This window comes from Petaurus breviceps, unplaced genomic scaffold (assembly GCF_028583685.1).
Source record: "Petaurus breviceps papuanus isolate PSGF00001 unplaced genomic scaffold, PetGlider_PUasm1.0 185, whole genome shotgun sequence".
Lineage (NCBI taxonomy): Eukaryota > Metazoa > Chordata > Mammalia > Diprotodontia > Petauridae > Petaurus > Petaurus breviceps.
The window spans coordinates 4175104-4184971 of NW_027185797.1; the positions used below are offsets into that span (position 1 = coordinate 4175104).

The window sequence follows — 9868 nt, forward strand, 5'->3', positions numbered from 1 at the left end:
TGAATTATGGGCAATACGCCTGGGCAGTTGATATTAAAAGTGCATGTTCCTTTAAGCACTGACCACTCCTTAATTCCTCCCTAATCCCACCCTTACTTACCTAGTTAGCATAATTGACATCTGATTTACTATTGTAACTCTTTATAAACTATACCTATGACTTCTTTAAGTTTGCAGGTTCTCTAAGAACTCATGTCCGCTGCAAAGCATAACAATAAACTTTTACAATCCTGACTTAAAAGATTGCTTGGGTCCTGTGAATTCATTCTAGACTGCCCAACAGGGACTCTGGTCATTGGAGCCCCTGTAATACTAATCATCCCTCGTCAAAGATGCATAAATATGTATATATGTATGTATGTATATATATATATGTAGACAAAGACATAGTATATATTACATATACATGCTTCTATTATGTTTTTACATGTTAGAAAAGTATGATTTTCAAGTCTGAGGGTACAGAAATTTTTATTTATAATTACTAATACACCTTAAAAGAAAATAAATTACATTAAGTTCTGTTTGTGTCTACAAAGTTCTCTGTGACTACAGAGCAAATATGCAAATAACCCGGTCCCTACAGTCTGAGTACTGGAGTTTTAGGAGAGCCCAGGGCCTAATCTCTGGGCCATCTCACCTCCTGGGTGAGTATTGACTTTGTGTCCCATCCAAGAAACCTAATCCGGAGATCAGTGTTTTTCCCACTCCAACTGGGTAAACTTCACTGCCCATGAGCCAGCCTCCTCGATAAGCTATTCTCTGACCAATCTAAAACTCAACTGAGAGGTCTTGTTCTCCAGTAGATGGAGATAAAGAACTGGCTCTTTCCAGTCTGTCCCTCAAGAAGGATGGGATATGTTTGCACAGGTGTACTGCAATGTGATTGTGGACAAAATGAGAGAGGTATTTCTGAAACCGCTCCCCCACAAAGGCATAGATCACGGGGTTGACACAGCAGTGCGTGAAGGCAATGACTTCGGTCACTTGTATTGCCAAGTCCAACTGTTTGCTCTTTTCACATTCGGGCGTGAAAAAGGAATCTTGGAAAGCAGAAACTAGAACTGTGAGGTTATAGGGTGTCCAGAAGAGAAAGAAGATAACCATGATGACAAAAATCAGTTTGACCGATTTCCATTTCTTCTTACTCCTCCGTCTAAGCAGTATTTTTAAAATCCCTGTGTAGCAAATAATCATGAAGAGGAGGGGCAAAATGAGTCCCAGAATGTTCAGTTTCAAAGCTTGGAACTGTTGCCACATCCTTTCTGTCTCATATGGGAAATGAGGGCTGCAGGTGTGATAAAAAAACTCATGCTGAGCTCTAGTAAAGATAATGTCAGGGAGAGAGGCCAAGAAGGCCACACTCCAGGTAATGATGCTGGTTATGATGCTAGGGACCACCTTCCTGATCCTTATGGCAAACACCGCATGGACAATGGCCAGGTACCTATCGACAGTCAACAGGATGATGAAGAAGATTTCACTGTATAAGCCCATATAATACAAACCTGAAAGGAGTTTACACATGGCATTCCCAAAGACCCAGTCCCTTCGCAGCTCATAGTGAATCCAGAATGGAAGTGTAATGAGGAAAAGCAGATCTGAGACGGCCAAGTTGAGAAGGTAGATGTTGGTCATGGTCTTGAGTCTGTTGTACTTTGTGAGGATCAACACCACCATGGCATTGCCCAGCAGGCCTGTGATGAACACCACCAAGTACAGAGGAGGCAAGAACTTGGAAGCCAATTCTTTGACATTGTCTTTGTAGCATGGAGTGGCATCAATAGTATAGTCATAATAATCAGACATAGTAGGATCTACTAGTGCTATAGAAGTACTCATCTTGGGCCGCCCTGTAAGGAAAGAAAAATGTTGATTTGCTTGCTTGTTTTGCTAAAAAGATTCATAAAGTAAGAATCTTAGAGTGAGAGGGGACCAGCGTGACCGCTTAGCCTAACTCACATCTGAACAGGAATCCCCTCTACCCATACCCACCACATGTCTGATAGCATTAGAATATAAGCTCTTTACAGGTAGGCTCTGTTTCCTTTGTCTGTGTACCCATTGTACCTGGCACAGGGCTTGGCCCATAGGTGCTTAATTAATGCTTCTTGACTGACTTGCCATCAAGCCTTATTGTCTAATGTGTACAACACATAACTTTGCAATTCTGGATAGAACATAAGCTCCTTGGGCAAAGGGACTGTTTTCTTTGTGTCTTAGTATTCCCAACACCTAACATGGTGCCTGGCCCTTGATAAATGCTTGCTGATTAATTACTGATTGATCACTTTCCCCTACAGTTTCTTCTGATGCATTGTTGGGATATGGTGGTGATACTGGGTTCTTGAAGGCTTTGCCAAGGGATCACAAGCCCTGACAAGCCGTACCAAACTGAAAGGATTCTAGGCACCTTCCTCTAGTAGAATGGAAACATTTTGAGGGTTCAGATTGCTTTAATTTTTGTCTTTGTATCTCCAGGGATACAGAGTACAGTGCCTGATACATAGTAAGTACTTGCTAAAGGCTTGGATTGGCTTAAATCAGAGGACTGGAAACAGACTGGGTGTCGATTGAGAACCAACCTGGCTCAAGTCATATGGGCTCATGACTGAGAGGCTCATCATCTAAAGGCAATGGCATTTCTGGGTCATTCTGGTCATTCATAAAACCCCCTACAGAAGCAAGGGGAGGGGCACTCTGTATCTGGGGACAAAGCACCAACAATGATGGCTTTCTCCAGTATTGAGACACAAGTGTATCATGGACCTCAGAGCCAGGGTACTCCTGTGAAGCATGACCAGGGCTATCAGACTTGCAAAGCCAGGTCAGCAGTTTGTTTGTTAAATACTACAGAGGCACATAAATCACTGGGAAAGCACTCCGGGGAGGCCATGGGGAGGATTAAGAGAGGAGAAGACTCAGGCTGAGAATGTTTCTCCACCAGCAAAACTTGCCCTTCCCTAGCTTATGCCTTCAGTTGCCTCTTCCCTCGAACTATAAATGAAGAAACAAATCTGAAGAGGTTAATGAATTACAGGTCCAAGGTCACATATCTAGCTAGACACCTCTACCTCCTCATTTGGGGTTGGATTAACTAAAGTTCCTAGGGTCTCACTCTCAGAATATTTGTCTCTCCCCCTCAGTCTCTGTCTCTGTCTGTCTCTGTTTTTAAAAGTCCCATGAGTTTTTAACTTTTTTAATCCATCTGGTTGATCAGATATGTTGATCTTTTTAGTAGTAGACCATTAATGAAGACCATATTGGTGCTTCCTGCCCCTATGTGGAAGGTAGTAGAACTCAAGTGTGCCAGGTAGCACTTAGAGGAAGGGGAGACCCATATTCTACAGATTCTGGTGAGCAAAAAAGTCAGACAGTGACTAAAGACAAGCTGCAGACTGTGACCAGAGCTGCTGTCCCATAGTGCAGCACTCTGCGCCCTATTTAAAAGCCTATGGAAAGAGACTTAACATACTAATTTTCAGAGGGGGAACTCAATCCCTGATGCCACCACCACCATCACTATCATATTCGTGAGTAAGGAAGTTTGGGATCTCATCGTCTCTTCCCTGGATAATTGCAACAGACAGAGTGCCTGACCAAGAAGACTTGAGTCCAAATCCAGCTGCAGACACTTACTGTATGACCCTTGATAAGTTACTTAGCCTCTGTCTGCATTAGTTTCCTCAACTGTAAAATGGGGGTAATACCACCAGTTCAAGGTTGTGGTGAGGATCAAATGAGATAATGTTTGCAAAGTGTTTCATAAATCCTAACGTTCTGTATAAATCCTGATTCTTATTACATTAACAGCCTCCTCCTATTTGGACTTCTGGTTCGCAATCTCTCACCTGTCTGGCCCATCCCTCTCACTGCTGCTAGAATAATCTTCTTGAAGGACAAGACTGATGATCAAGAACCTTCAGGGGCTCCCTATTAGATCCAGAATAAAATATAAGTTCTTCTGCTTGGCATTTAAAATCTGTCACCATCTGGAGGGAGCCTATCCTTTCAGGTTCATTTCACATTTGTCCATTTCATGCATTCTATGGTCCAGTCCAACAGACCTATTTACTGTTCCCTGAACTGGGCATTGCATCTCTTATCAGTCCTCCGCGCCTGGAATTCACTCATTCTTCCCCTCCCCATGAGATGCCTACCCTCCTTTAAGCTCAGTTTAGGGGTCATGTTGTACCACAGCCTTTCCTGACTTCCCTTGTTAGAGCTCTGCCTCTACTAAAGCGATCATACATGTACCTATCTGTGCGTGTGTGTGTGTGTGTGCGCGTGTGTGCTGGAAATGTAAATCTAGGCAATCAACAAAACAAGTCAAGTCACGATTTGGAGCATTCGACGATTTCCAAAGCATAAATGCTCGAGCTAAAAATTTAACACTCAGCTTTCATAAGGCAGTTATGTATGAGCGCCAGCACACCCTGATGGTATCTCTCAGGAGAATATCATTTCTTTGAGGGTGGAGACTATGCTTCCTTTTGTCTTTGTAGCCCCAGTACTAACAAGTGTCTGGTACACTTTTCCCCCAGAGCCACGATTCTTAACGCTCACTGTGCAAACTCCCTCCCCTCCAGGGATACAGATCCACGACTACTTTGCAATTTATAAGTCTTAGAGATTTGTGTGGAGGACTGAAAGGTTATGACCTGCCCAAAGTCACTCAGTCAGTATATATCACACACTGGACTTGAATGCATGGCTTTCTGATGCCGAGACTCACTCCCTTTATGCAGCTCCATCACTCTGCTTTTCACCTGGCACATAATAGTAGGAGATGAACAATTGCTTGTTGTATTGGCTATTGTGAAGCCACTCTGAAACCCTTCGATTCTCAGAAAGCAAGCGACCTAAAAGGTTTTGGGGTCCATCGGGGAAGAAAAAACAGATGTATGTGCTTAGCCGGCAATTCTGTCCTCCTCCTGAATCCATGAGAAAGACGTTACTACAGCCTTATGGTTTAGGCACATTAAGACCTAATGATTCTATAAGGCAGAAGGTTTCCACTCAATATGGAGAACACCCCTTGGGAAATCACTTTTCCTCTCTGGTCCTCAGTTTCTTCACCTGTAAAATGGGAAAACTAGATGAGGTCTCTAAGATCCCTCTCAATTCTGCATCTATGAACCTATGATTGATCTTAAGAAGCGAAGTCACCTGAAAATGGAACAGGCAATCTTGTTAGGTTAGTGAGTCCCTCATTTCTAGGAGTATGTAAGCTGAGGCTTCCAGGCTACTGACAGAAGGATGTCATAGAGGGTATTCATGCCTCAGGGAAGGTTTGGGCTGAGTGAGTGGCATATGGGGTGCCCTCCTGCACTAATATTCAATGACTGGCTAATTCCCTTAGAGATGTGGTTACCAATGGCTGAAGGGCTTTTGGTCATTGCTTAAAAGACCCTTTGGGACTTCCCTAGCCTTGAAGTTTGCATGGCTCCAAAGTAGGGGCTCTGGGTTTGTTACAAGTCTCTTGGCCAGGGCAATATGGTATAGTGGAAGGAACGCTGACTTTGGAGTCAGTAGACCTGGGTTCAAATCTTGTCTCTAATGAGAAGTTGAGTGATTTGTTTAACTAGAGTGCCCAACTCAGATCTTCCCTCCTCCAAGTCCTGTGCTGTATTCATTACACCCCATAGCTCCTACTTGGGGCTATCTTAGGCAACTAGGCACCTCTATGGGCCTCAGTTTCCTCATTTGTAAAATGAGAAGGCTGGACCAAATAATCTTCCAACTCTTAACATATGATCCCAAGCTGACCTGACTCAATGCAAGAACCTAAAAGCTTGAGGAACAGCCCTTAGGATGATGGATAGCCATGGGGGGGGACAGGGACGGGAAGTAGAAGCATCCAGCCTTCAGACTGAGGCAGCATCTCACACAGTTTTAACCTGCTCTGTAAGTAAGTGATAGAAGTAGGGACCGATTTCCCTGCTCCAGGGACCATCTAGGTGAGGAGTCTCCCTACTGATTCAGGGTGGCACCATCTCTAAAATTTAAAGTCCAGAAGTTGCCTCAGTTACTGAGAATTCTAATAACTTGCCCAGGATCACACAGCCAGCATGTGTCCAAGGTAGGGCATGATCCTAGTTCTCCCTGGCTTTGAGATTGGCACTCTCTCTCTATTGCACCAAGCGATAGCACACCCAAACATTACTACGAAGAAAGGGCTTCCTTGGGAGACACTATTTTGAAGCATCTTCAAAATGTTCTCAGATCTGCTCTCTCCCTGGGCTTATTCTGTCCCCTTTCTGCCCAAGTCAAGACTTAGCAACCTGATTCAAATCAGCCCTGAATCTTGGTCCTGAAAATGATTTTTGTTGTTATTCAGCTGTTTCAGTTGCTGCCCACCCTTCCTTACCCCATGTGGGTTTTTTCTTGACAAAGACACTGGAGTAGTTTTCCATTTCCTTCTTCAGCTCATTTTACTAATGAGGAAACTGAGGCCAACAGTGTGAAGTGACTTACCCAGGGTCACATACTAGTAAGTATCGGAGGCCAGATTTGAACTCATGAAGATGAGTCTTTCTGACTCTAGGTCTGGCACTCTATATACTGCACCCCCTTGCTGCCCCAAAGATGATGCCTGTGGCCTTTTCTAAGGAGGCAGCATGGTACAGTGGAAAGATCATTAGGTCTGGATTGAAAGGATCTGTGTTCAAATCCTGCCACTAACATTCATTATGTGTTACCTTGGGCCAGTCATGTAACAAATCTCTTTTTTGCCTTATCTATAAAATGAAAAAGTTGGATTCAGTGGCTTCTGAGGTCCCTTCCAGCTCTAGTTCTGACTCTGTTTATTATAAAATGGGAGGTACCTCTAAAGATCATCTAGTCCATTCACCTTCTTCTGGGCAGTTGAAAACCCAGTCTATCTTTATTTTTATGAATTCCCAGGGATGAGGACATCTTAGTCTTATTTGGAAGTATACTTTCCTGGGACCCCTATTTCTCACAGAGTTTAGAGCAAGAAGGACCCTTAGAACTCATATAATTCAACCCCTCATTTCTCAGACAAGAATAGTGAGACTAAAGAGAGAGAAAGCGACTTTCTCAATCTAGCAGAATTGTATCACACCCAAATCTCCTGATTCCAAGTCCAATGCCCACTCCACCCTTAACATATCCCTGACCAGGTAATCATAAAAAAGAAAAAGGAGTCACTTACTGGTTCACAGGGCTCTTCAGAGGTGCCAATGAAGTCTTCTTTCTAGGCTGTCTGAGAAGGAAACACCCAGCTTCCTGAGCAACAGAAATTGGGCTCTAGGGGATTGCTTAAGTTTTCAGAAAAAGAAATTTCTGGGTGCTGCCCTTGGTTTATATCTTCAGGACCACACTCATACAGTGGTTTTGCAGAGCAGAAATGCTGCGATCATGTCTTAATGTCTTGCTCTGCAAGTCTTAATTTTCCTTATCTAGCAAAAAAAAAAAAAGTCTTGGTGGCAGCAGTGCTGTGGGCTTGGGATAAAGGGGAGCTCAAAGGGCAGGGCTCTAGCAAACTGGGAGGAAATCAGATCATCCAGAGGGCATGGGGTTGGGCAGGGCACAGGGGTTACTATCACAAGCAGCTATTTTCAGACATGTATCTGGAAAAATTTCATCAAGAAATCTGTGTTCTGTTCCTCAAACCCAGAGCCTACAGTCAAACTGGGAAGTAGATAACATTTTTCTTTTGACACTCCCTGCCTCTTTTAGAAGCAGTAGGTTGTACAATGGATAGAGTGGAAGCCCTGGAGTCCAGGAAGCTTAAGTTCAAATCCAACCTCATACTTTTTAGCTGTGTAATGCTAGGAAAGTCACTTCACCTCTGCCTGTCTCAATTTCCTTAACTGTAAAATAGGGATCATAATAGTATCTACCTCCTGGGGTTGTTGTGAAGATCAATGGAGGTAATATTTTGTAATGTGCTTAGCCCGGTGCCTGGTACGTAGTACGTGCTCAGTAAGTACTTATTCCCTTCTTTTCTCTATCCCAGGGCTTGTTGTGAGGACCAAGTGAGATAACACCTCTGGAACCATTTCTTTCATCACTTCTTAGAGCACAATAGTATCCCATCACATTTATATACCATTCCTTGTTCAACCATTCCCCAACTGATGGGCACCAATTCTTTGCCTCCACAATAAAAGAGCTATAAATATCTTTATCTCCTTAGTTAAAGCTTTTGTTTAGGTGAATCCTCCCTTAATCTATCATCCCTCTAATTCTTTCTTTTCCCTTTTTTATTTTCCCTCCTATTTTCTTATTGAATGAAAAGCATTTCTGCATCTAGCTATTATCTTTTTCCTTCTCCTTTGAATCACTGAAGTGAAACTCTAGTGTCAGCCGCTGTCCCCACCCTTCTTCCTTGTTTACATAAGCTTCTATGTGTGTACCCCAATTAGATGAGATGCTTTCCCCTAATTTTCCTCTGCCTTTCCCCCCATTGTATTCTTTTCCTCTTTCAATTCCATTCATTTTTTTAAGATTATAAAATATACAGAACCAATCCAGGATTCTGTCTAATTAGATTCCTTTTATGATCCATGGTGCTAATAGGGTTCAGAGGAGAGACAGAAGAAAGCAGCTTATATTTCTTTAGTACTTGAGGTTTCTTCACTCATGTTTATCTTTTTTATGTTTCTGACTCCAGTGTTTAAATTTCCTCCCAAGTTTCTCCTAATTCTTTAGAAATGTCATTTAATATGGTACAATAATGCTAGAGCATTCATACACCACATATTCCAAAGACATTTCCCAATAATCAAACGATCGCTTTGTTTTTACGTTTGCTTTTTGTTTTATTTTATTCTTTACAACCACACAGAGCACATCTATGAATATTTTGGTATACAAGTACCTTTCTTATGGTTACTGACTTCTTAGGAATGTGTGCCCAATAGTGGGGTCACTGGGTAAAAGGCTAGGAACAGTCTAGCAGCTTTCTTGCAGAGTCTTTTTCTACAACTGGACCACTTCACAGCTGTAGGAAAAGTGCCTGTCTTACCAAAACCTAGTCAGTCTTCTTCTGGAATGTAACATTCATTGATCAGAGAAGCTAAGAAATATCTAAAATGATAGTTTCAATACATAGCATAGTGCTTTTTAATAGCATTAATTTAAAAGCATTAATAAATGCTTTTTATTTTTTAATATTTTTAAAATTCAATTTGCCTTCCGCTGTCCAAGGATCCCTCTCCTGTCCTCCCATTTCCCTAAATCTAAATACCATTCTATACCCCCCTTTTGCCTATTGCCCCACCCTCCCCTCTAAAGATCCCTCCCTTGTCCTCTCCCCCATCTTCTTACCACATTATTTGTTCTTAACTTTTATACTCTTCTAAATATATATGTATTGTTCCCTCTTAAACCCATTCCTGATAAAAGCTGGTTGTCAGAACTACCAGCCCTCTTCTCCATCTAATCCTCTGTATTGATTCTTCCTCTTGCCCCTTGTTTGCATAAAATAATTACTATTTTTAGCTGTTCCTAAATGGTTTTACTTTTTGAATTCATATCATACTCAGATTTACCACAATCTTTCTTATGAGCTAATTAATTATTAAGAAGAATCTCAGACATACATTTTGCGTTTTACATATATAAAAAGTAAATGGTCTATCCTTATTGAATACCTTGTAATCAATCTTTGGTATGTACCTTATGATTCTCTCAGCTCTTGTCTGTCAAATCTTCTATTAATTCAGGTTTTTTTTATTTTTTTTATTTTTTTGGAGTGGAAAGGTAGGGCAATTGGGGTTAAGTGACTTGCTCAAGGTCACATGGCTAGTTTTGTGTTGTGTCTGAGGCCAGATTTGAACTCAGGTCTTCCTGATTCCAGGGCCGGTGCTCTATTCACTGTGCCCCCTAGCCACCCCAG

At 42.1% G+C, this 9868-nt stretch overlaps 1 protein-coding gene across 1 annotated transcript; it reads right to left on the reverse strand.

Annotated features, from left to right (window-relative positions):
• Positions 1-454: 454 nt before the first annotated feature.
• On the reverse strand, positions 455-7480 carry LOC138161612 (C-C chemokine receptor type 1-like). Its single transcript, XM_069088357.1, has 2 exons — positions 7178-7480; positions 455-1853 (listed from the first exon to the last, which is right to left on the reverse strand). Exon 2 carries the CDS (start codon positions 1840-1842, stop codon positions 772-774), a length of 1071 nt encoding a protein of 356 aa, XP_068944458.1. The 5' UTR covers positions 1843-1853; positions 7178-7480; the 3' UTR covers positions 455-771.
• Between the last annotated feature and the right edge of the window lie 2388 nt (positions 7481-9868).